A 26,719-nucleotide genomic window follows, 5' to 3' on the forward strand; every position below is an offset into this window, starting at 1 on the left:
TTTTACCTATAAGTGTAGGTAATCCCTTATCTATAGAAACTTAAGTATCTAAAAGACTGAGCACCATATCCTCTTCCAAAACCTTTCTTTTCATGTTTTAACTTCCAGTCCAGCACTCAAATTAGAATTACCCATGCTGTATTTCAATTTTATCTATTATTTTCTTCCATGGGCATTTCTTATTTTATAATGTGTTCTCACCTGAGAGCAAGGAAAAGAACTATTCTGAAAGGCATACACATGCAAAATAGATTTAATGAGCACTAAAAATGCTGCATTTAGTTGTTTTTCATACTGTACTTTCTGCACTGTTTTATGAGTAAACACTGCAGAAAAGGGACACTTAAAAAAGAGGAAAAGCAATTATTGAATTGAGCCTATTAGGCAATGTGATCATTTTACAGAACACTGAAGGGGAAGTTCTTAAGCACTGCAGGAGGCTTTATTGTAAAGTGTAATTTTCAGACAGGCACTATTGCTCCCACCTGTTTCTTTCTGTGTCACACTTTTTATAACACCAATTTCCCTACTTCCTGCAAAATACTGAGAAAAAAAAAGAAAAGCATACACAGTCCCAGCTGTGAAAAGAAGATACAACCTCCCAGATGGCCAGGATGTTTAACACAAACTGAAATTTAATCTATTAAATATACATACTGTATCTCAGCAAAAATGTTACCTGCTTCTTAATATGTTATCTGCTACATCATGGCATAATTCTACAGTGGAGGTTTAATATCAATGAAATATTGGTGTAGAAGGTTACAAGCCAAATATTTACATAATCCTTTAAAATAATTGGCTTTTTCTTGCAAAGGCAAACTACCTATCTGGAAATTTTCACTAGGCAGATTTTTTCTACAATCTGTATGATACTCTTCATAAGATTTTAGAACATAGGATTTTAGATTTTTTTTTACTGAAAATGAGCACTCATTTGATATAGCATATAAGAGATGCCTACTAAATCAAGGCAGGAGATATCATTAGGACGAACTCCTTCAAAATGACAATAATGTAAATATTGGTCAACTATCCAAAGAAAGTAATTACAGCAAATGATGGCAAAGTACTGGCAAATGATGCTAAGTTTGGATTCAACAGAGATTTGGGCTGGCATCAGTGACCATTGACTAGAATTGTTTTAAAAATAAACTGGGCATAGAATCTGGATACTGATAAAGTTCACAATTATTAACAGTTACGTATATTCCCATGTAGAAAACTTCTGTCACATGCTATGTGATCAGTCTATGTTGCACACGATATATTTGCTCTTTACCTGCCTGAGTGTGAAATGCAGTGTTTAAAAAAAGCCTTCTTTATATATACACTGCTGCCTACATGGGTGGAGAATCTACATGCTTAACTTACAAGTCCGGTTGATGATAATACATTTCTATGTCATTGACAATAACCATGGGATACAGAGCGATTAACGTTAGCTGACATAGGTTATATCCCATCAGATCAAGTTAACAGTAGGCTGGTTTTGAGTTAGCAATCACCCACTCAAATATAATCAGTTCCTCTTGCAGAAACACGAGTTCACACTTCTCCAAACAGAAAAGAATATAGAGTGAGCCTAAATAGGATACAGATAGAAAGATGAAAAAGTGCTGCTTAAAAAAAGACAACGAACAAACTTCTCAAGAAACTAGAACAAGGCAGAAGTGACAGACAGGACAGAGATACCTACTGTATTCATAAGAGACAGGCTCTATCTCATTGCTGAACAAGCCAAGTTCAAAGAAAGACAAGTTGGACAGGACACAGCATGAGGCAAGAGACAGGAACAGGAGAGCCTGAGCTATCCTGAGAGCTGTTCCTCAATGACAAGGAACACAGGGCGGAGAACTGTGAGGAGGGGTTCTTAGCTTTGTCCAAGTCTACACGCACAGATACAATACTATGTCGCATACACGTAAGCATTTATTGAAGAACATATTTACAGAATCTTGCCCAAAGCTCTGTGTGACATGTGCCCCTGGAAACTTAACTGTAAACTCAGAGTGCCCAGAAAGCATAAATCAGATAAACAAAAAGATACTTAAGTTACTGAGAGGTATTAGAGGTTAGTGTTAGTTCTGGCATCAAGGCGAAGGATGTCAGGGAGACTCCCAGTTTGTTAAATGCATAATAGTTCTGACAAAATTCAGAAGTATCTCCCTTTCTGCTAAGACAAAGATTGTCCACGTCTAACCACAAAACAGTAGAACTCCAGCACCTAACTTTCCTTCTTTCTTTTTACCTAGTTGATTTCACTTGTAGTTGGTCCTTTTCCAAAGAAACCTGGAAATAGACTCCTATAATTCAGGATTTCTCATCAAGAAGTATGTCTGAAGATTAAGGAAGAAATACTTTGATACCACATTCACATTTGGCTAGAGTAATATTTTTCCCTGGATATAGACAAATTCATCCAATTTTCCAAATCATTAATATTTATTGATACCGCCTAAGCATCCAGCTCAGGATGTGGATTAATTCTGCAAGATGATTTATTAGCACAGAAACATACATGCTTTTCCAGATTCATTATGATAATTTATACAGGTGGAGTTGATACTAGCATTCCCAGTTGATACTAGCAGCTAAGTATTCATGGCACAATCCAGATAGTATTCTGCAGCAAATAAAATTTATGCAGAAAATGAGACAATTTCTTACAGAACCTCCATCTCACCTGATAGAGAAGCTCGGAAGTGTATCATTGTAGGAAAGAATTGAACAAAAAGCTGGACACTAGACTAACAATTCAGAACCTAAACCTGCCATTATGATGTAGTTTCAAAGCAATATTGGCAAACTACATACACCAAAATGTTAAGAGCTGAATGTCAAGTGGGTTTCTGCAATTTTTCTCCACTAGTTTCTGATTTCAGATTCTTAAGCATAGATTTGTAGATGTGCTAAGAACTCGCTGTTACAATTCAAACCAATGATGAGCTATCTTCTGAGCGTGATGCTATGTCACGTCAAATACTCTTGGGAAAATGGGACTGTGTTCAATGTTAGACATAAAATATACGTGACCTATTTGTCAATTTTGATCTTGGGATCTCTTTCTGCTTCAGTTCCCAGCTGTAAATTTGAGGCAATTGAATACACTAATTGTCCACAGGTGTGATAAAACCAAACATTTAAATATTTGCCAAGTTCCCAGATACTTGGGGGAAGAAATATATGAACACCTACGAAGAAATTATTTTAATTCTAATGCATCAAATAAGACCTGAGTCATAAAGATCATCCATAGCTACCATTCATAATTACGATTCCATTGAAGGAGTCAGGAATCCCCTTTAACAGCTATATCCTGCCCATAAGGCCATAGATTTCAGGAAGAGAAGTATTATATGACATGTCTCATCATATAATGAAAATCAAGAAATACAAATATGTCCCTTCTAGCATTTCCCAAAATACCTTCCTGAGGTTAAAGACATCTTTGTACTTTGGATTTGTTTGAACTAAGGTAACTATTTGGAGGAAGGAAGAGATTTTACACTCTTCTCCTTTTATCCTTGAGCCTGTGACAAAATGATTCATGAATAAATCCTTCTATAATTTTCTAGCCACCAAATATGAAAACTCTGAAGAAATTACAGGATCTGTAGATTTAATAGACAGTGTATGTTGTCTACATTGACTTTAGCAAGTTTTCAGTCACTGTCTCCAGCTGTATTCTTTGTATCTAGGCTAGGATGTTACCCTCACCCTGGATGTGTGTAATACTCAATGAGTGAAAACCTGGCTGGACCATTGATTGGGTTGAGGGACACTCTACCCAGTGGTTGGTTACAAGCAGACTTCTTCAAAAGTGCCTCCCGGGTCCTCTCCTGTTCAGCTGTTGAATATCAAAGACCTGGCTGAGGTGATAGAATGTGCTCTCATTAAGTCCGGTTGTACTAAGTATACTTGAAGTGAAGGCCACTACTCAGAGGGGCCTCTGCAGGCTGGAGGAATGGGCCAACAGGTCTCTCATGGTGAGGCTGGGAAATTCTGCAAGGACAGATGCAAAATCCAATACCTAAGCTGAGGAGGACCTGGAGGTCCTGGCTGACAGTAGGCTAAACGTGAGCCAGGGCGAGTCCAGGCTGCATTCAGGTTACTGAATCCTAGCTAACTCCTTTTACTAAGTTTTCTCTTTTGACCTAGAGCCCTGTCAGTCCTTTTCAAACGAAACAGCCACTCACTGGGGTCACTGACAGAATGGTGCTGTATATTTCTCTGTTATCATCAGTATTTGTATCCATCAGCCTTTGCAAAATGTTTGTCTCACTCAAGGGAATCTTCTTGAAATATATATCAGAAAAGACAGAACTTTCTGTAGTGATATCATACGCATAGTTTACAATAGCTTTAAAGTGCCAGCTTGATTATTTGGTGTGCCCTCATTATTAGAAGTGATCCATTTTTCTGATATTAAAATGTTTATCTGACTATATATTACTGAGTACATATTAGTGTTTATTACTGACTGTGCTTTTCTCTTTAACTTTTTCATGACCTTACGAATAACATTCTAATGAAGGATACATATATGAGTATTCCCCTGAAATAAAAATCTTTCCTATTTATTTCAAACAAGGCCAAATATCCACTTTACATTAGTCATCCAACTATACTGTAATTCCCCTGAGCTCATGGAATGGAAAGACATTCCTCTAAAGCACACGAGACAGCCAACTCTCTCCTTGTTTCCTGTCCCTTAATTATTCCATTATTTTGATGTCCTTTCTGCTGAAAGGACACTGACTTTTAAGGGGGTAGGGGGGTATATTTCATATTTGCTTTAGAAACATTATAATATATATCATGCATGCTTTGGTGAAAGCGCTGACTAAGAATATTAAATATTGAAGCTTTCTTTCATTTTGGGGCAGTTCTTGCATTCACTTCTGGGTCAGTTTTGAGTCACTAGACTATATTGTTTAGACACAACAGTGTGTAGAAGCTGCAAACTGCAATAAGCAAACATTAGCTTTTAAAATCTTTTGTAAGCACAGAGGACTGTAAATGATCATTTTGTTCTTCAGTTTTTATTTTCTATTTTATTTTAAAATATTCAAAATACTCTCAGGCAATATGACTTCATAAAAGTCTAGACATTGCATATGAGTTCATAAAAAGGATGCCTATGATTTCTGAAGCTTAATTACATTTCCTTCTTTGGAATATAAACAAAGCCTAGGTAAAACAATATTACGCTAAAAAAGAAATACATTAAAAAGAGCCACTGACACCTTACAGACATATTAGGCAAGTTCCTTTAGTAAAATTTTATAGCCTGACAAGCGTCCAGGGATCCAGCCAAAAATATTGGAAAGATAAAATAGCTGTAAGGATTGAAAACGCTAGTGATTAGCTTCAATTTGGTTTGAAACTATAGAGTATCTCCAAAAGAGGAATGCTATTGAATAGTGATGTCAACTGCAGGGTGTCTTGAGCAATAGCTAAATACTTTTTAACCTATGATTTAAAAAAAAAAACCCAAAACTGGATGCCAATATTGACTACAATTGTTAATGGGATGAACAAAACAGCAACCAAGTCTTGCATAAGAAAAGACTAAGCTGACACAAACACACCTAACCCTACTAGAAATTTAAAAACAAAAACCTTGTTAAATTTGATCTACCAACTGGGCATTGATCAATTGGACAGTAATCCTCACAAATGTTCTCAAGTTCCCTTAAAATATTACAGATAATAGGGTAGGTTTCTATAGTGAGTTATGTTCATAAGGTCTGTTTAAAAACAATCTCCACAGTAAACTGATGAATATATTTCCTCTTTTTTTCTTTCAACTAACAGAAAATTTCCATGCATACGATACTCCAAATACCCACCTTTTGTTGTTTATAACTGGTGCCCCCAAGTGCTACACAAACTGGATCAGAACATCATTAAATCCACTATTTGGATGATAGACTATTTCCATAAGTGTAACTGGTCTATTTCCATAAGTGTAACTTTATTTTTTCAGAGAATATTCAAGCTTTGGCACTAGATCCTAGAGGCAATAAATTAAGCCAGTGCTGCAAAATGGAAGCAAGTGACAGGTCTTTTGGAACGCAATGTATGAGGACGCCTCCTCCCCTCACCATTTTACCACTTCCATTCTGACTCAACACTGTAGTCAGTATGTCATCCCACCACATGGGATTGGTGTCATGACACACATCCCATCAGAGTCTCTAGGGGCAAACTCTAGGACTAATGGCTCTTGCAGTAACATCCCCAGCACCTCCCAGGCAGTCTGCCTCTGCTTGAAGCTGCAGCAGCCATGACACATACTCTAGAGGGAACTGTGGCAGAGTCTACAACGATCTGTGATGCTTTATTAAGCCCTCACATAGCCTGCCTCTGCAAAACCATTGCAGAACAGGCAAGAACCTGGCCTGCTCTTTCTATTGGCACCATCACACTTCTATAGCAGCAATACAGTGCTTACCCAGAAGAACAGCTCCTGCCTCCAAAGTAATTCCCCTAATAGCAATAAGCACAGGGAGATGACCAGATCTAGAGCCAACCTCATCCTTATAGTGATAAGTAGAAAGATAAAACAGCACAGTGCAGAAATTGAGATGCAGAGGGCAGCTAATTTCCCAGAGGTGTTGGTCTGAGCAAGGCTTCCCTCCAATTCGCTGTTACAAGACAGTAAGTTAGATAGGGGTTTTCCTTAGGATTGTGTTGTAGAAATGAAACACAGTATCTGGGTATCTGTGATGCACATGGTTCGAGGGACAGAAACCCTGCAAGGAGAGGCTTCGTGCTGAGATGTAAGATGGGGCAAGTACATTCTAGTTTTATCCTCATTCTACTTTTCCCTTTTAGGAAAGAATTACTCTGCAGCAGCTATCAGTATCACGAATGTCACCACAGCTACAGCCTGGCTTCATTCTTTCTCCATTTTCATCTTGATTGTCATTTTGAAGCTTGTGAAAATTGCTCTGGCATACAAGAGAAATGTACCTAGAAGTAAGTGTTCATTTATTCGTATGATTCACTGCTGCCTACAGGAAACAGGAGAGACTGTTGTAACTGTGACAAAAGTTGACAGTGTACAGAAATTAACCCATGGTGTGTAAATGACTATGAAGGAACCATGGTTGGCTCTGAGCTCTCCATGAAGCCCACAATTCATCACTTACCTTGTGACACTGACAAATTTGGGCTCTGTGGACTTCCCCAATTTCTCTCTCTCTCCAAGCCAGAAGGTAATCATAATGTAGGTTGGGAGCATGACATTACTGTTTCTCATGCTAAGCAAGTGCAAACTGCTCCCAGGAGGATGCCCATTTATTACTGGCTCTGTGCCATGAAAGACTGACCTAATGAAGCAATACAGAGCAGCTGATGGTGGCAGTTCTTATGGCATGGACAATTAGAGGTGCATTTATTGTCAAAATATTTGAGCCCCAAAAGCTACCATGTACAGGTGTCCTGCCTTCATAATTCTGTGGTGTGGAGTTTTTGTTTGGCTGCCCTTCCAAAACTCGATGTAAAGTTTTCTTTTGAATCCATTAATGATGCAACTAAAATTGGTAAACACCTCAACTGAAGCTCCATTTTAATTTTTAGGTTTTATCTAGTGTCTCCTAATGGTAGCATATAAAGTATATCTATAATATTACATGTCCCAAATAGAAAATGTTGTGGATGTCTAGCTTTTATAGTTTTTACTGCCGTCGGAAATGACTAACAAGTACAGGGGTCTAGAGGAAAATCTAGCATCTGAGAGCATTAATTGTCTCTTCTTTTAACAGAGTCTAACATCTTCAGTATGTGAAAAAAATGTTAGCCTACTTTCAATGAAGATTATGAAAATGTGGTTATATGCTCTAGTCAGAGCGAAATGCATCTGACCAAATTTAAACATAGATATAAAGTTTTATATAAATGTATGCATTTAGTCATCTATATTTGGTATCCCAAAATGTAAAGGCAGATATCTGACTGAATTAACTGTCTAAACATCATGTAGTTATGATCCAGTCTGGCTCTTTCTTCTGCAATTGCCTATTGTAATTGACATTTTGACAGTGACATCACAATAGTGCCCAAATCACCCCACTGAAGGTAAAGGGCAGCCCAAGTGAACAGCTCAGACGTAACTATCTACTCTGCAGATGCTTAAAGACAGTTGAAATGATTACCATGCACCCAGAAAACGAATAGCATCATGCCTCCTTGTTGTAAATACTCAGAGGCAGGTGAAATCACTGGACGACTAGAACCCCTGGTTGGTATTATACACCCATTTGTCCTTCCTCCCCACATACTGATTACAACCATCTATCAAATCATCCAGCTGTCTCACAAAACTAAAAAGAATAAAAATAAGAAATCAACCCACAACCTCCAAACTTTCTCATTATTTAAAGGCCCCAAATATGAAGGTCTGAACTGCCTGCACCACCCCACCCCCCAACAAATAACAGATCATTAAAAATATAAAAATACATAATGACTGCCTTATTTCTAATCTTTATCCCTACAGTGAATGTTAGACGAATAGTGAAAATCAAGCACCTGGGGATAGGATGTCTGAAGTCTAAATGCCAAACAGAGCACTTGGCATGTAGCTGTCACTTGTTAAACCAAGAGTAAAACACTGAGGTAGGGAAAATCCTAAATATCACCTAGCCAACAGCACGCTCGCAGCAATCAGGGCTAACGTCTTTCCTAAAATTAAGCACTTGCACATCTTCTGATTTTGAAAGTAATGGGGAAACAGACTCTGTACCTCGTGATACCTAGGAGAAGGCTCAAAGGCTGTTAAGTAACGGGTAATTTCTTCTCCTTCAAGTATATTATAAAACCAAGACATGGCTTGCAACTGGTTTTTGTGTGTTACCTACAGAGGCATCTGTCTCAGAAACACATATTACTTCAAAAGTACATAGGTACACAGAAGACCAATTGCACTGAGCACCATGTCAGACTAATTGAACGGACCCCCTGGGTTCCGGTCTCAAGCCAGGTAGAAGCACAGTCTAGATGCTGAGTTACTCAGCTCAGTCAAAGATTTAGATGGAGGAGTTTCTTTCAAGCGATACAGGCATGTAATACAAAACCCAAAAGTACTTATAGAGTTTAAATGATGCCAGACTAAACTCAGAAGAGTTTTTCAAAATAGTAATTTTGGACTTCAATGCCTGACTTGACCTAAATCGCACTTCAGATTACTACATTAAGGAATTCTGTGAAGTCCACCATAAAGTTACACCAGGTAGAAATTCTGCCCTAAGTGACATAATTTCTGGCTTTTTTCTGGAACCAAAATATTACTGCACTATCACTTTCAAGACCATTCTAAGGCTGTGTAACACCACTCCATATAACACTTTTGAGCAGAAAGAAGGTCAATATTTCAGAAACTTGATTCATATTAACTTAATATTAAGTAATTGCATTATTTATGTATTTTTATGGATAAATATGTAACAGCTCATCTAAGAAGGTATGTTTTAAAGTGTGAAACCTATTTACGTAGTAGATTCTGTGCAAGAGGTAATCTCTGTAGTCCTGCCTTTAAAAATATTTATGGCAAAGATATTAATTTCCAAGTAAAACAATTTATACTCTTAAAGCAGGTTACATTTTTTTTAAATTCAGGTTCAAACAGGCAGCCAACTTGCACATATCATTAAACTTCAAATTCCCCTCTAAATGACAGCCAAAGCATCCAGAAAGTTCAATATATTTTCTCTAAGGCTAGTTGATGTAGAAAGATTTTCATGAGACGCTTTCTCTTCTATCATCAGTTCAAAGATGTAAACAGTGACTGATTAAGCCTGCACTCCTTTCAGGTTGATATACCTGACTGAAAAAAAATGAAAATCTCACAGCTGGAATTCTTCCTGAAAACTAAAATAGATGACAAAGTAAAAGACCAATCCTCTATAGACACTTAATGAAGACAGGCTTCAAGGGGTTTTCTACACCAGAGATTACTTTACACCCCAGGACGAGACAAAACCAGCAGATTTCTGCAGCGGAAGATTGCAATCACAGCAGAGTAAAGAAAATAACAAAAACATATTACTTGTTAAATCACTTACACTGGTTTTCCTTTGGATTCACAAGTCAAAATTATAGATTGTCCTTCTTCAGGCCATGAATTGGAAGAAATGATTTTAACTAAAGGTGTATCTAGGAAGAAAAAAAATAGACATCTTGTTGATATACACAAAAAAAAAAAAAAGATTTATTATCTAAGAATACATTCTTCTCTACTTGCAAAAGACTATACCATCGATTTAATTTACACTTGGAGATGCTATTATATGGAGCCTTGTACAATTTCCATTGTCTTCAGGAAGGCAATAAAAATGACCAATGGAACTAAACCAGTAACGTTTTATATCCCAAGGAAACATGGATAGAAAGCACGTGTATACTCAGAGGAAATAACTTTTTTCTTTCTGTATTTGATGCAAATACTCGATACAACTATTCCAAAGTCTGATAGCTAACAACAAAATAAAAATATTGAGGATGAACAACAAGTACTCTGCACAACTGTTTCTTTATTTATAGGTTGATATGATGGAATGATGCTATTAGAGGAATGAATGCAATACTATACATTTGAATAAGAACACTTTTATTGTTGCTGAAACTTGAAACTCATAATAAGAAAGCTACAATGGGCTTTCAGATAAAATACCCTGTTACAGGCATTTTACAGGGTACTATTTCTGAGATGCAATAATGCTGCCCCTAAAACAGAACATTCTTTTTCAAAAAGAAAGAAGAAAAAGAATGTTTAAAATATCTGCAAAAAGCACTATGTAGAAGTCTGTAATCTGTCCTAAAAACTTTAAAATATTATTCTTATACATTGGAATTAACTTTATAGTTTCAAATGTAAAAAGATTCACAATATAACTACTGTGAATTCATGTAGAATAAAACATTTGCAGTAGATCTTTAACTTTTAAAAAATTCTCCTGATCAAAATATTTTACATGACTTAGAGAGGCACCTCTTATGAGGAAAAAGACAACCATGAAGAAAGAAACATCCCTATACAAACTATTTTTTTCTTTAGGAAAAGGAGTTTATAGTAACAAGGAGGAAGATTTTCAGACTCAGTAAGGAAACATAAATTCTCATTTCCTCCACAGTTTCCTAATACAAAACACAATCTTCATCTACAGCACAAGAAATACTTTAACCTGCAAATCTAGGGTATCTAAGTTTCGTCTCTTCCAATTTGCAAGTGCAATGCTCATTAGCAGAGAGGCAGCAGTGACACCACAGATACGCTACTATCAAGCAAATGAGAAAGAGCATGACAATATGACCCTACAAAATCAAATGGAAAAAATGATTTGCTGTAACAATATAAGTTCTTATTGAGATGCAAATAGTCCCATTGAACACTAAATGGCATGTAAGCAATTAAAAATGTTGGAAGCCTTTTTCTCACTTTGATTTTTACTTTTGGCATATTGTAATGCATCAGCATGGCATAAGAGAAGAAAAGGGGAAAGCTTAGCATAGACATGCCATAATTCTACTGAAAGCATCATCAACATCATTTTGCTTTCAGTACTGCTGCATTAAACTTACACCAGTAGCAAATCTGTTCCACAAGTTCATATTTTTAAGGTCCCTGCAAACCATTATGCAGGTGACTAATCCTTTGGAGGTCATGCTGGCATTTGCTTCATTTTTAGTACATGCTTAAGGCACTGACCTCAAGTGCCTCAATAAATCAGGGCATCAAGTACTTCTGTGATTTCAGTGGTGCTATTGAAGATGAATAAATTACTTTCTTGACTATACATTGAACCAGAGGAACAAATCAGTGTCAGATAGAAATATGAAGAATTTAACCAAGGGAGGGAGACAACTAATGCAATGGGATCAAGAGGTTTCTAGAGAAATATTAAAAAAGAGCTAAACTTTGATGGAAGTAATAATGATAGCCACAGGTGAGGAAAGAAATTAAAGGTCCATCTAGCTAGCATTACGGGCTTTAAATATTTAAGAAATGATCAGCATTTTATACATTACTGTAAATGACGCATAAAGTAGAAGAGGGGACTTAAGACAATGAAACTTTCATTTGCATGGATCAATGCAGTGCTGTTTCCCCCAACTTGAAGCTCCCATTCCTACTTGTTTAATGCCCCAGCCAGCTCTCTGTTCTCCATGCACTTCTAAATAGAACTTACCAACACAGAATAAGAGAGGTCTTATATTTATGTTTCGCTCTCAAAAGAACAATAGTGTAGGAAATATGTTTTCCCTACTAATTGACTTGTATAGTAACTGCTTGTTTATTTAAAATTGGAAACACAGGGTTTAATTCAATACACAGTTTTTAGGGAAGCTTACAATGGACAATTTTTGTATTTTATTAACAGTCCTTTTTCAAAGACTAGTTGGGGTGCTTCATTCTCAGTGTTATTGTTTCCATTTCATTTTCATGCTATGCTTGATTTCTCTCCAGAATTAAAGCGTACTTTTAGAAGGCAGGAACTTTTAAGACAAACTTGTCCTCCATTTCACATTCACATCAGCATTTAAAATGAGAAGAAATCTTTAGAATAATTGCATCAAAACTAACCTAAATATGCTATTTTAACAAAGATAATAAACCCCTGCTGACTGATATTTTTCCAGAACATAAAATGCTCTTACAAAATACTACCTCCTGCTAGGACTGTTCATTTTAGAAGAATTTGACAAGTATAAATGTACTCTATGAATACTGTGAGCTTTAACCTGTCACAGTCAGAAGTATTAATCACAACAACTGGAACATCACCTAAGCTCCAGCAAACACTGCCACCACTAGAAAACAAAGTCTAAAGAAAGAAAAACGTATAAAGAACAATAAAACATTAAGTGAGGTTGATTTATTTTCAGATATGCTCATCAGCTTATTATGAGTAATGTAGATATGTCAAAAAAATCTCTACTTTTACAACCAAAACAAACAAAAGGAGTAGGATCAAGATTTTTATTCTGAGTCAGAGCTTCTGTTGCTCTTCCTCTGAAGTTGGTAGAAGTCTACCAATTCACATTGGTTAAACTTACCAGAACTTTATTAATTTGCATCTTTTTTGGATTTGGCTCAGTAATTTCATGGTGATAAAACATTGTAGATCAGTAATTCAAACAGAATTCTTATGAACAAAGGACTGGTGACTGAAATTTCTTTACAGAAATGCCCTTATCCTGAGCTCCAATGCCGTTATGGAGAAGATAAATATTCCAAAAAGAATAAGCATTGGGCAAATCCAATTAAAAAAAAAAAAACCCAAAACAACAAACCAACAAAAACCCCCAACAAAACCCAAAAACCAAACAACAAAACACAGTGGTTTATGCAAGTGTGGTTAATATAGCAAGCCTTCCCAGTAAAACATACTGGTTTTAATACCCATTGGCTTTTTTATTCCCATGCATCTCCAACAACATGAGAGTTTGGCCCTCCAGTCTAGCGTGAGCAATGAGTACTTAAAAGCTGCAACCGATTGCCAGCGCCAACCTGAACTGAGACTCAAACATGTCTTCAGACACATACCAAGACATCTTCTATGCTCCATGTGCCAAAAATGTGCCTTTTTGCTGGAAATAACAGCTTAGCAGTAGTCACAGTTAAAAACTATGGCATGGGGTTTATTAGATATCTTTTCCTGTTTCAGCAGACTAAAGACAAAAGTTCCACTGAGTGATTTATACTTCATTCATCTCTCTAGGATGTTGGTGCACCTCATCGCATGAGACCAGGAAAGCCAGTTCAAGGGCTTGGGAAGATTTATCTATTTTTGATCAGACAGTATCACCTTTATGCAGCAACATACAAAAATCAGTGAATGCATGTGGAAAATTGATTTCAGTTTACAGTGGTAATGAACATTATCTAATATATGAAGAAATTAAACACTTCACGTAATTTTTGTTGTACTCTTAGCAACAACTAATGGCAACATATATACCTTGTAGAACTGCTTTACTGCTTTATTTAATCTCTTTGAAGCTATTTCAGGAATAACAGTGGTTCTTTATCAGTCACCAGACCTTTGCTGTTAATCAGATGTTCAACACTAAAAGGTGTGTTGTTTTTTTTCCAAAATGGACTTGCTGTTTTTACACTGCTGGAAGTAAGAAAGATTTCATTATGTATTTTTATTATTTTCATATAAATTTCTTCACATAAATTTCCTCATATAAAGTAATCATATGGAAGTCACTGAAAGATTCTCATACAGTAAGTTATGCTAAACTATGTGTGTAAACTCTTGACAACCACAGTGTAAAAGCAGAAACTGAATTCATACAAGTAATTTGCTTAAGATCATAAAAAGGAGGTCACCAACAGAATCTGAAAATTAATCTCTACTAGCTTTTTCTTAGTGCTAAGATAGTAAAAAAGTAATTTGGCTTCTTTTTCCTATGTAACTTCAGAAGCCCTCAGTCCCTTCCTTAGCATGTTGGATTATGAGAGCTTCTGTGGGTACCTTTTCGTGGAACTCCCAGATACTGGTCGAGTAACTAAATTCAAGTATGACCCCTATGCATCCTAGGACATTAATCAGAAAAGGTGTATAGGAATAACCAGAATTCAGAAGAAAAATCCCTTTGTGAGACAAAAGGGTAACATTATGATGACCTTATGATAGCGTCACGTTATCTTATCAAATAATCTCTCCCTAATGTAATTATCTTCAGTTAATGCAATTACAATCCTAGAAACAGAAAATAAGACCACCTCTTTTCTTAGGCAGACGTTAGGGTGGATGGAGTATACATGTTCTGTTGACACTTTTAAGAAATTACTATTCGAAGTAGTAGACTATTCAGAAGTAGAACTATTAGTGATCTTATAGCTGTTAGAATTCAAATAGTGATGGAAATGCACCTATTCAAAGATGCATGCATCAGTCTTTTCTCCAGAGAATTGAGATAGATACACAGATATATAAATACATATGCGTAGCTGTAATATAAGCAGTACTTGTTACTAGACATCTCTGTACATTTTGTTATAAGGTAAATCTCTATGTTGCTCAAATTTTAGCCTTTGTTGGGCTTCCAGTGGATTAACAGAAAAAGTCTTAGTGGTTCTCCTCCAGAAAGTTACAAAAGAATACTGTATCAGATGTAGATATCCAAGTCAGGGCTCCCAATTTGCAAGCTCTCTGCTGAATTATCGTTATTTTTAAAAAAAAAAAAAAAAGGAATAACTTACTATGAAATTTAAACTCAGCAGCCCAAATATCTTCCAATGCGGCAAAAGTTTCACAAATCAGAATGGAAGAACACCTCCTTCTTTTCAATTACATAGATAGTGTTATTGATCCCTGAAGAAGGATCCTGAACTTCAGCATTCCACATTGTATACTCCCTCATGGATAATTTGATTTTTATGAGAAGAGGTAATCAGCCTACCAAGACTACTTCTTTAGACAATTTATTAGAGCCCACGCAGTGATTATGAGAAAAAAAGGTTCCATACTGCACCGAGTACTGATGTATTCACACAAAGTAGGCCAGATCCAGCAAAATACTTATTTGACAGTAATTCAGTGATTAGAGCACTCAATCCTTTGGTGTCTGTGGTTTAACGGTTTGATCTGATTCAAAGAGTGGAAGGATTTGTGTCCTGACCTTCCATGCAATAGCAGAGGTCTACCAGGTATTCTAAGTTCTCCCACTCAGGTTTTGAACTAAGATTTCACTTTGAATCTGAAAAAGTTGTTCTCCTATGTATGTCCTAATTTGGCTAAATCAGGATTTTCTAACAAGAACAGAGAATAGAAAATTCTTAACCCATTACTTATTATGAATTAGAATTCCATAAGTAACTCAGTACCATGCAAATTGTCCCTATTTACATTCAGTGCCAACATAGCATGGAATATGCCATGCATATTTCTTAAATTAAAAAAAGGTTTCTAAAGCCAGATACATATTCAGTTGGGGATTTTAAGTTTGCACATTATTAGTTCATATGAAGTGCACCGCCTCTTTGAGTCTTTGGTTTTAAACGTGTCTATTGCATGAAGTCTGTAACTCTTATTTCTCAAAGTAAAATGGCATAACAGAAGGTACGGGTTCTAGAAAATTTCAATGACAATCTCCTGCAGTATTATCCATTCATCGTTTTGAATGCTATACACTGATTTTGTAAAATGTCTGAATCTTCTCTTTGTACCTGGCTACCATGGGTTTGTCCAATCTAAACATAAAACAAGTTATTTGCTGTTTAAATAGCAATCAGTACATAAAGTATTAGTGTTCTCAACTTATAGCTTTGGGAAGGTTGGTTCACATCATTCTAAGAAAAAGGGTGAGAGTGTCAAGAAGAAATCACATTTCTCTTGAGTTGTCCCTTCATCAGAGAATGTACTTTTCCTGGCCTGTAGGATATTAAAAGACCTGGCACAAAAAAAAAAAATGTCCCATATTGTGACATAACATATAAAGTTCAATACATATAAAGTGTATAGAGAAAGATTAATCTCTTGAATTATTTTAGTTTATGAGTCTTTGGGGTTCAAACAGAAAAATCCATCGGTGAGGTTCTTTCCTCTATGCATGGCAGACATTACTGTGACATATGCTGTCTAAATCTTTCTTAAAACACAAGGGATTCTGTGTTTTTTTTCATTTTTCACAAGATCCCACTTAGTCTTCCAAGTTCAAACTAGTACCAAGGAGCTAGACCTAATGAAAATGGTAAAGAAAGGGAAGCACAACCATTCAAATATGTTTGCCTGTTGAGAATTAAAATGTGCACTTCTATACAACATAATATTACAACAAACATTATTAAACCTCCAGAACAATGTCCTCCCATCTGATTAGTTTCTATGCAACCAAATTGTCAGGTGCTTACTTCAAAATCAGGGCAAACACAATCCCATCCCTAATCACTTTCTAAGTAATTGAAAACAGCTCATTAACATCATTTGACCCTAGGCCTCCACTGGAATACTTTGATTCCAATGCATGTTTTCTTTGAAGGTGATTCTCTCTCTGTAGTTTATGTTATGAACATCTCTCCACCTGCAGTAAGAAGCTGAGTTTGTTGTAAGGAAGTCTGTGATCATTCTTGGGACTTACTGTTTAAGTGCAAATTATGTTAACAGTAATAGACACCAATACAAGGAGGGATGAATACATCACTCATGGTGTAAACGAGTGCTCATAATACATCAGGTTGTGCTACAAGTGTTATTCAAACCCCTCCTTCTAAAAACATTGATACTGCCTTCTTATTTAACCTTGTAGGATGATGACTAGATGTATTTAATTACCTTTTGTGTCTAGATGTTTTCTTCTATACACAATGTTTTAAAAAGCCTTAAAAGTACTGCTAGTAAGAAAATGCTTTGTTTAACAACGTAATTCTGCATTGGATCCAATAATATGAAATATAACATTGGATTCATTTAGGAAGAGAGCTATGCTTACGCGGATCACACTATGGGATCAGTGTGATATGCCATGAATGGCATATTTTGCCTTTGTAGACCCTAAGTAACACAAAGAATGTGTCTTATTAACTACTTGTCAGTTTGGAAAACACTACCTTGAGCTCCAGGCAACCCACAGAACAAAATATACAGGCCCTGCCTGTGGTGTAACATCCCTGTCATGGCTACCAGATCATTTGGCAGAGGCACTGGAATGTTTCTCTCCTTCTCTAGAGGAAATTTGGGATTTGAAGAAACAAGAGGATTCTCACCTTTCCAGCAAGCACATTGTGCCTTGTTGCAATATATGAAATTCTGCTTTGATTGGTTGGTGTGAGGCTCACTGCACTCTTCTCAACATAACCTCCTGCATTATTTCTAACAAGAGTCCCAAGAGCAATGGATCATAATATTACTATGCTCCTCAGATGAACAGGTAGGTTTCTGTCATTGAGGATTATTGTTTCAAGCTGTCTGTGTAGCCAGCAATTGCCACTGCCCAGGAAAACTCACAAATTTTCCTTTGTCACTAAAAGCGATACAAATGCATTAGCTCCCCACCTTCCTGCTGTTGCCCACTAACTGCCCCCAAACCACTCTAAGTTCTGACATATTCATTTCACTGTGTACAGCAGCATCCTCTGCCTTGATCTATAACACTCAGGCTTACTCTGTCACTTTTAATTAATTTATTTACCTTGTTTATTTCTTTGCACACTAACCACCATTTCCTCTTTGCACCAGAGTCCAAATTGCTATGATTGATTCATCACAACGCACTTTTCTTGTTACAGGTTTAGCTAAATTGTGAACTACCATCAGCATGTCTTCACTTCATACATTTATTTCATGACTGCAAACCTTCTGAATATTGAAAAGCTTTCATAAATTTCTCTGATACTTTATTGTGGCAGTGAACAACAACAGTTCTGGTGCTATCATTTTAAAAAATGTTATAAAAATCTAACAGTCTGATAATAAAAGATTATTGCCACCTGGTAATAAATGGCTGCCAGATGATAAGATTTTAAAAGTATTTCATGACAGACTAATTCATTTATTTTCTACCTGGTTTTGTCTGATTTCTCCAAGAGCATGCTTGCGAAATCTATTTATGCCACAGCCTTCAACATTTTTCATCATGCTTTTTCTCTCTTATTTCCTTGGAAGCCTTCCATCATCTCCAGATGCAAAGATAAAATAAGCAAATACCTCTGAAAATGATGATGTATCTACTTTCCAGATTAATTAGCACTGGAGTAAGCATAGGACAGTTTAAGGTATCTTTTTTTCTTTCTAGAAACCATGAGAAGATAGCAATTTTCATATATAGATAGCAATTACCAAACTTCTTGAAAAGTCTATAATCCCACACAATTTTATTCCTATTTCTAAAAAAACCTAAGTAATTAAGCTTAGGACAAAAAGACTTTTAAAGTAAATTCCAAGGACAAACCACTCTAGCATGTGCAAAAATAAGCATCAAATTGGATATCCCAAATCAGATCTGAAAGAAGAGAGAGGCGTACTCTAATCAGCTCTGTGAAAGTGCTCACCATTTTTAATAGCTTTTATGCTTACCAGCTGCGTGCATCCTACAGCTGTGAATCAGCATTCCCAAAAACTGGGTGGCTTTTGTAAATGACAAGTAGCATGGCTTCTGCCTGTGCTCTATTGCTTTGAATAAGCACTTGCAAAGCAAGTCTGCATTGGTAAACTTCATAAAGTTATCCCCTGGGAGATACAGTAAGTTTGATGTTCTGTTTCAGAATATAACAAATGACTCATTGATTAAACAGCGGAGAGAAAAATTCTGTATTACGTGTCTGACAAATTATTTTATTAGTAGTATTTGTGGGTGAGACAATCTAAATCGAATGATTGTGTCATGGCAATGGTATTTCACTTCCATAAATGTATTCAATAATACAGTAAAAATGAGCTTTGTGATATTTTAAAAATACTTAGCTTTGATAAAAGTGAATATGTGGTACCATATCCTAATGGAGATTCCTGTATCTTCCTTTTATACTCCTTTAAAAACTGCTTTACAGTCAAGCAGGACTAGAAAAAGCATATGGTCCCTTTGTTATCAGAGATTCTTTGATGACTATTACATCATCCTTTATCTTGTTTCTTTTAATTTAGTTTAATACGATGTTTGTTGAAGAAAGAAGTAACGAGAGTTGATAGAAGGAGAGTGTAAAAACACTCTTGTAGATACAAAACAAGAAGCCAAATGCCAATGCGGGGGAAAAGAAAGCTCAATCAGTGAAATATTCTCTCCTGACACTCATAATTCATGAGTGCCTGAATTCAAGCTAAGTTCGCAGGAAACCCTTTAGGTTACTAATTCTGTGAACACTGATTATCTGGTTCTATAAATATTCATAGTATCTCTTTCAACTTCTCACCTGTTGGCCAGACCAGACTCCTGCACCACAACTGCTAAAAAAAAAAAGGTAATTAAAATGTGGTAGTACATAATGTGTGGCTTGCGGTTCTGGGAAGGCAAAAAAGAATATGGAGGTACACAACCAAAGCTCCACAGTTCCTCTCTGCTCCATTTAAAATGTGTTAAAAGCTTGCCCTTCTTTTGTCATGTAATGCGTTCATTGATCATTCTTACCCACTTTGTGCTTGGTCTTATAAATGGCAGACAGAAATGTAAGCATAAATTAGCAGACCCTGCCGAATTAAGTGGTAGACAGAGTGGCACTGTCCCCGCAGTTCTAAATGTGTGCCGCTTCATGAAGGTAGCACCAGATACAGCTATTCCCTTTTACATGCTTTTGCAGAATGGGTCACTGGTTTCTTAGTTATCCACTAAGTCCCATATGCACAGGAATGACATGGTAGAAACAGTATTTTCTTTGGCAACTCAGTTCCATTTTCTTTAGTGAATGCAAGTGATAAAGCTTAATTTTAAAGATTTCATGTTGTTTAATTGTTCCTGTCATGCCACTTCTTCAGACTAAACAATCTGTTCCATTTAACATCTCCATTGCCTTCCACTGTGCTCTCTCCAACTCATTTATATTTTATCTCATTTTTGCCATGTCATCTAAGATGAGTAAAGAAAAAAGGCAAGAGGAAAAAAAGTTTTCTGCCTAAGTCACATATATCATCAAGAAATGCCTAACTCTGAGTCAGTGCACGACCTTTCAATGTAACTTTATCTTCTGCATCCCCAGTTTCTTCTGCTTAAGGCCTTCAGTCTTCTGTTATGTCTGACTTAAATTATCTTGAATACGGCTTGAGAATTGCAGCACATTTAAAATTGTTGAAGGAGTAAATAAGAGCTCTGGATGCTCAGCATACCAAAATACCCCTTCAAGCCTTTCTCTGACATTCACACCAGATACTGAACACTATAAAAGTTTAATCTATATAAAAATATATAGTGGTTGTATCAGGGCATGAAAATTTGACTTCTTTCTTATAAATATATACCACCCCTCATGAAGGGCAAACTTCTGCTCCTTGGAAGGTCCTACTAACAATCCCTACACATGTTTTTCTCCAAACTGTCTCACCTACTTGCTAGTCTCTAGTTTTGGAAATAAACAGCCCCCCAAGCAGTTCTATTGGGAAGGCGTAGAAAAGCTTTGTCCTCTGTCAGTAGACTGACTGGCTGAAGGTGACCAGAGTTGTAACCTGGGGTGCAACCTTTACAGATTCTGTAATTTTCAGTCTTCTTCCAAGACGATGCCATTTGAAATAACACCAAGACTAGGCTAGGGAAAAATGAAAAAGGTATTTCAAACATATTTCTGAAGGCAGCATGCAGTGTAATGGATCTAAGTCACGTCCCTGAAAAATTCTTGCTCCAGCTGGGACCTGATGTGGAACTTCTCAGACACTGGACTGCCATTCAGCCACTCGGTCTTTATTGTCCTCTCAGTGTCATGAGATATAAGAATTTGTTTTCTAATTTCTCTGTAAATTCAATCTTCCACTACATATCTCTAACACAGATCATCTAATATATTCACATTATATTCATGTAGGCATTCATCTTATCAAATACAATGCAGAGAATTTTTTTTTTTTTTTTAAATCCCTTTTATAGTAACTGATTCTTACTTAGATTAGGAGCCTTAAAAATCAGTCAGTCAGTCAGTCTTGGGGATACTGCTGCTGGGCTGCCTGTAATAGATCATTATTTCTGGAACCTACCTCCTTACCTGGAGAAAGCTTTATCATCACAGGAAATCAGCTGCATGGTCTCTTTTACACCATTACACTAGTTTTCTCATCTTTGCAGGTAGATGAATTGATTTCTCTTTCTTATGTCTACCTACAAATATGCTCCAGTGGCTTGACTGACTCACTGTGGGAATTTGTACTGACGACAATGGCACATGATCAGTCCTGACCAAATTAATGATGCAACCTCGAAAGCCTACAGTGAGCTCTGTAAGGTTCTGTTCCCAGCCTCCCCTCCGGCGAGAAAACAGCTGTTAGCCCACCAGTGTTCAGTAGTTCAGAAACATCACCATACTGACCAAAGATAACATCTTCACATGGGAAAGCACTATGCGGTTCAAACAGGTATCTGGAACAGGTTCAGGGATGACCTCGCTGTGTTCCATTTCCCAGTGTAGGCATGCCCTCTCTCTTTTCAGTCCTTTTACCACAGGTTGTCTCTTTCCTATGCCTAAAGGCTTACTCCTCTCATATTGAATTATACTTATTTTTTGTTTATTTTCTTAATATCCTACTTTTAACATTATTAAACGCTCCCTCCCAAACTTCGTTTGAAACCTTCTTGAGCCTTCTCCTAAATACACAACAAGCAAATGGAATAACCTGCCCACGCCACATTTTAAAGCTTATATGCAAAATAGACAAGGCACTCTGTGGATTTTCCCAGAAAAGATTTTAGAGGGAAATAAATTATATTAGATTATATTTCACTTGTAAACCATATTTGAACATAAGCCTCCAGATGGGAAAGGTCAGGATTGTACATTAACCCTTTGAACTAGACATCCCCTTTGAAAGATGAAAGTTTAGCAGTAAATGGACCTACAAGTTTTTGGATTACTTTGCATTTAAATAATGGATTTCTTATTTTCATCCATCATTAACCTAATTGATCTCATTTAAACATGCAAATTGTGGCACTGAACTTTCATGTTCACAGATATCATTCTTTACTGTTTACAGTAACTATCCTTTATGTTGCATTTCTTTCAAGCATTCACTAATATGAAAAGCTTAAACAAGATAATTTTACTTATTAGCATAGTGTTTACATAATTATTGAGCTAAATAATTAAATAGAATAACTTCTTATTCACTTTTCATTCAAAATGAGGAGGTGTACCTGTACCGAAGCTGTATCTTTCAAATTGCATTCTTATTATTACTATATTTAACTGCATTTTACACTGGTAAATGTGGAAATCTCCACCCTTTGAGGAAGACCGAATGGAAAGCTGGTCACCAAAGTATCGAAATAACATTGAAATATATTTATGGTCCATATTAACATTCACACAATGATTCAGGAATAAAAAAAACCCCAAAAGAACAACAACAAAACTCCAAACAACCAACCCACCAAACAAAAAAATGTTTGGGTAACATACAAGAAGAATATCTCAATACGGGTGCATCTTGGGTGGAAACCTGAATGTGTACAGAGTAAACTTATCTCACAATATAACAGGGAGTTAACTGGAAAATCTTAAAATTCTCTCATTCTCAAAGTCACAGCAGTACATCAGAACATCTACATTGAAAGAGAAAAGGCAGAAACACCACTCAGACAGTTGGCCTCTAAAGGATGGAAGCATCGGTCGCAAGAGATGGTACCTCTCTTTCAGACTCAGGTAGCCATTTTATGAAACATCTAGCTTTTCTTCATGAGCTTCTGAAGGATTTAAGCAGCTGGCAGATTTTCAATAAAGTGAAGGAAAGCCCTGCTTTCTCAGGCTTACAGAGATTGTCTATGATCAGAGCGGGAGGTTTTGTGAGAGAACAAGGTCCTGTCTGCACATCACCCAGAAAACATAGCCTTCTTGCTCTTTAGGCAGGAACATGAAGTGGCTTTAATCAATAAGACCATCTAAGTTGTGAAATGAAGGTCAGGCAGAGAAACCCACTTAAAAAGCTGAGATCTAAGAAGCTGAGGCCCAGGCCTCCTGTTCTGTAGAGTGGAGTACATCCTGAAAACAGTATTGCTATAGCCGAGCCCAGGTCATTAAGATGCCTGGTGGTATCTTACACTAACCAGCTATTACCTTCCATTGACTCAGGATGGGAAGTACACTTCATTGCTAAAGACAAATGACACACGTAAAAAAGATCTTTGAAACAAGCCTGTGCTGGAGCAAAACTCAGCACTCTTTGGTGTCTGAAGCAGAGACAGGTGTGTAAAAACAGCACCCACAGTCCTGACAAATCACTAAAACAACATAATAATTGTTCTGGGTTTCCCTCTTGTGGCCTATTACATCTGGCTTTGTCAGGTACGCTTAGCAGAAGGACTGATAAGAGATGACAATCTGATAATGGCTTAGTGACTTCCAAAAGGTTGTGTTGAGCTAGCTGTACAATGAAGACAGCAGACTGTTTCCTCAGAAAAAAGAACACACAACCCAAATGGGTCTTGCTCCCAGAGCTGCGTCTAAGAACTCTGAAGAACAAAGCATTAAAGCCAACAAACATATTAGGAGTATATTGGTTTGAAACAAAACAATTCTGTTTTCTCTAAGGGAAATTTTCTTTGATATTTGTTATGAGCAGTGTGCAACAAGTTGGGCCATGGCAGAGAATGTGCTGCTGCATCTGTGTCACCATGTTACTCTTGAAAGGTTTAAGCTTGAGATATTAGCCACCTTCCACAACTTCCAGGGGTTTCTGAGGGTTCACAGTTCCCAAACATCCAAATTATGCTATGATAAAATGGTTATAGCAAAAGAGCAAATCATGCCAATTTGGAACAGAGAACTGCAAAGCCCTGGATGTGCAAATCTCAAGCGAGTTCTTTCTTTTAGGGCCCTAAACAATTATGCCCTTGGAAAATCTGTGTCTTTTCACTGTATCAGAAATTACAGGAGAATTGTGTGCTTGAGCTTATTGACTAAAGATATCATTAGATTAACATTTTTCTCTCATGGCAAAGCCAAAGCAAGTTGCAGTTCTTACAAGTACTCCAGCTATTTTCACTCCTGACTAAACATAGTCTATCTATATTTATTTGAGCTAGTCCAGTATTTTGGGTCCCTGTTAAAAAAAATCAATGAAAAATTGGAAGGCTGTATGTGACACCTCATCATCCTAGTTAGTAAACCATTTCCTGACTCTGAGTATGTATCTCTTGCCAGACTATTCTCAATTCATACAGAGATTGAGGCAATGTGTAATCATGACAAATATTTCCAGATTTTACTTTCAGTCAGCATGTCTTTCAGGGTGTCACACAGTGTAATGAAGAGATGTTCCTAAGCAACTGAGAATGACCAATAATACTGTTGACTGATCAGAAACCAAAAAAGACCAGAATCTGTGAAGGAAATTTCTTTTAACTCTCATATTTTCTTCACTTCAGACTAAACATCTTCTCTGCCTAGACAGTACAAGCTACTTCCAGAAATGGGAAAGGTGCCTTTGTTCCCAAAGCTTAGCTCCTGGGGAGTTCTGGGAGACATACCTCCAGTAAAAAAATAAAAAATACTAATTAAAAAAATCAAAAAATAAAAAGAAAGAATCCTGAGGCCAAGCTAAAAAGAAGATAAGTTATGCCAAAGTGAAAGAGCAAGTTTTTTTAAGCACAAAGTTGGGGAAAATAAGTAAAGTAAGTTAAAAGAAAGCAGCACACTGAAAGAAAATTTAAATCTTATGTCTTAGTTGACCAGCTTCAGAAAGACAACTGGTCTGCCTTAGCCACACAGTTGAAAAAAAATGAATGACATTTTTTTTCCCCTCTAAATACTGTTCTGACATGCAACTGTTGTTTTAAGCATTCTGCATAGACATAGGGCCTAACATTCAAGTACGCATGCCCCTTTTCTTGCTTTCTTTTTATAATACCTTATTTCGTGTAGTACTATATGACTGTATATTATATACTATATTTAATATCGTACATTTTCACATATTTACATATTCACACACATATATTTAATACATTTTCACCTATTTTTGTTCAGAATGTGTAACTACAAACTGGGTTCCAACAAAAACCTGGAACTGTTTAAATAAAAATAATGATAAAAGATTTTATAATAATGATCAAATTATTATACTAGTGTTACATTATTAAATTATTATCATATTAACTTCTTATATATTATTTTACAATAATGATAAAAGATTTTATAATAATGACCAAAGATTTTCTTTGATAAAATTACTCTGCTTTACACCAGCAGAAAATCTAAACCCATCCTGTTGTCAGAGAAACCTCCATTTGTGAATACATCAGAAATCCCAGTAGTACGCTGTTGTTCCACACTCACACACACACACGCACTATGTTCTACATGGCTGCACAAATGCATTGCTGATTTGCCTATCTGTACTTTGCTGCATTCAAGGTGGTTTGTTTGCTTAATTCAAAATCAATACATTTATTTCCCAGACAACATTCTCGCAGAATAGCTGTCTAATTTTAAAGTCAAGTTCAGATGTTCATTGCAAAAGAATCTAATAGCAACCCACAAATGAAGAAATGGCCTATTACACAAACACTGTTGGAATAGCCTGTAGAAGCAAGTTAGCTGATAGCTATAGACTTGTCAGATCGACAATTCACTGCACATCTGTGTTTGCCAATATAGAATTTACTCCAAATTGCCTCTCTAGACATTTCTTTACATAACACATATTTAGCTTATTAGTGCTGTCATTTGGGAGTGTGGTCAGCTTTTGAGCAAAATCTCATGGAGTCCATTAGCACGGATCACATCACAGCTGCCATTTTAGAATCATGATGATTAGGTTTGAAGTTCAAATGATTTGATTTCACTTTAAAGCTTCAAAAGCAGCCTCTGGGGCAGACTTACACGATTAATTTTTACTGAGGTCTGCTGGGTAATTTACTGTAGTCAGAGAATCTTCACTAAGGCAAGGTAATAACCACTGGGTAATTTTATGGCACTCTGTTCAGGTAGGAAGCAGCATGTTGGCTGGCTTCTGCTCTGGTAAGACCTGGAAGAAGGCAAAGATGCTGCTTTTGGGAAACAAGATGTACCTGAGGCATTGAAGAGCGCTAAGCAAATTCACTAACTTCCCAGATGTGGACCAGAATCTGT

General features: G+C 36.5%; 1 protein-coding gene across 8 annotated transcripts in view; it reads right to left on the bottom strand.

Moving 5' to 3' along the window:
* The window catches only part of CADM2 (cell adhesion molecule 2), a 637,102-nt gene that overhangs the window by 86,165 nt on the left and 524,218 nt on the right, over window positions 1–26,719 (bottom strand). For all 8 annotated transcript variants that reach the window (XM_030471717.2, XM_030471720.2, XM_030471715.2 and 5 more), the window contains one exon: window positions 10,074–10,164. In XM_030471717.2, coding sequence (XP_030327577.1) covers window positions 10,074–10,164 — 91 coding nt within the window. The remainder of the gene's footprint in view (window positions 1–10,073; window positions 10,165–26,719) is intronic.

The sequence above is a fragment of the Strigops habroptila genome, chromosome 2 (assembly GCF_004027225.2).
Source record: "Strigops habroptila isolate Jane chromosome 2, bStrHab1.2.pri, whole genome shotgun sequence".
Lineage (NCBI taxonomy): Eukaryota > Metazoa > Chordata > Aves > Psittaciformes > Psittacidae > Strigops > Strigops habroptila.